Here is a 1,149-nt window from a genome sequence, read left to right as displayed (position 1 = left end):
TTCCCCTTGGGGACAAATTACCATCACTGTCTCTCCCTCTCTCTATTATATAGTGCCTTTCATATCTATCTGTCTATCTGAGTTAAAGCAGTTCTGCACAAAAGGGTGGTTGGAAATTTCTCAACCACAGTGTCAAATATTGCGATCAAACAAGAGGATTGCTGTTAAAGTATTGAAGCTATGGAGGTAGTTACTCAAGCCCACCCCCACCCCCACCCCCCCAAAAACCACATATGGGCGACAGTGCTGTTGAGTAAAGAAAGGCAAGTTTTAAAAATCTGTATCATGCGTCCACTCAGGTCTCCCTTTCTCTCATGTTACATTTTGTCCGAGGCCATTCCGTGAGTCAAATTAGCAGAAACCAAGAGGATGAGGAAGACTTTTCCACAGCACAGTAAAAGACAAAGTGATTTTTTTCCCCCTTATCTTAAGAGCACTTAAAATAAAAAAAAAGGAGGGGCTTATTAGATGACCCGCATTTTCATCCTTTCATAGTTGAAAATGAAACACTCAATATCCGTTCAGTACCTATTTGATCATGCGGATGGACCTCTTTCGTAGGTCAATTTGGATAAAAGTACCTGCTAAGCAAATACATGTAAACAGAGTACGTTGCTATGAGATTTTTCCCTAAACATAATAAATGAGCTGTACTCGTGCCACCGATTATTAAGAATTTGTCCCTGGGTTTTCTTGCAGCCAGAGGATGGGAAAGGACTAACTAATGCCAAACTAAACGCACTTGCTGCAAGGAACTAAAGTTGCAATCTTGATGTAAGAGAGCAACATCAACTTTGGGCACCCTGTCAAGAAGGAGTGATGGCAAACAAAACATCCCTGGTGTTTCCTTCCATTAGGATTTCCATTTGTCAGAGTTGCGCGGGCCGTTCTCGTTTCAAGTCAAACTGGAGTCCACGCTTGTTACAGGTGTACTGTGGGTTCTCTGGTGGAGCTGAAGATTGTACTTCTGGGTGTAGCTCTTCCCACATTCGGTACAGTGATATGGCTTCTCTTCGCCGTGCACCAGCTCATGGCGCTGAAGGCTACTTTTATATGCGTATCTCTTCCCACATTCTCTGCAGCTGTAGGACTTCTCTCCAGTGTGAGTTCTCCGATGGAGGAGAAATGTATGCTTGTGCGAGAACGTTT

At 43.4% G+C, this 1,149-nt stretch overlaps 1 protein-coding gene across 1 annotated transcript in view; it reads right to left on the bottom strand.

Moving 5' to 3' along the window:
* Window positions 1-895: 895 nt before the first annotated feature.
* The window catches only part of LOC120528888 (zinc finger protein 260-like), a 13,904-nt gene continuing 13,650 nt past the window's right edge, over window positions 896-1,149 (bottom strand). The window contains exon 4 of the mRNA XM_039752965.1: window positions 896-1,149. This exon is cut by the window's right edge and continues 116 nt beyond it. Coding sequence (XP_039608899.1) covers window positions 896-1,149 — 254 coding nt within the window.

Source organism: Polypterus senegalus, chromosome 4, assembly GCF_016835505.1.
Source record: "Polypterus senegalus isolate Bchr_013 chromosome 4, ASM1683550v1, whole genome shotgun sequence".
Classification (NCBI taxonomy): Eukaryota; Metazoa; Chordata; class Cladistia; order Polypteriformes; family Polypteridae; genus Polypterus; species Polypterus senegalus.
Note: the sequence above shows the minus strand (reverse complement) of the source record. Positions and strands in the feature narration are given on the sequence as shown.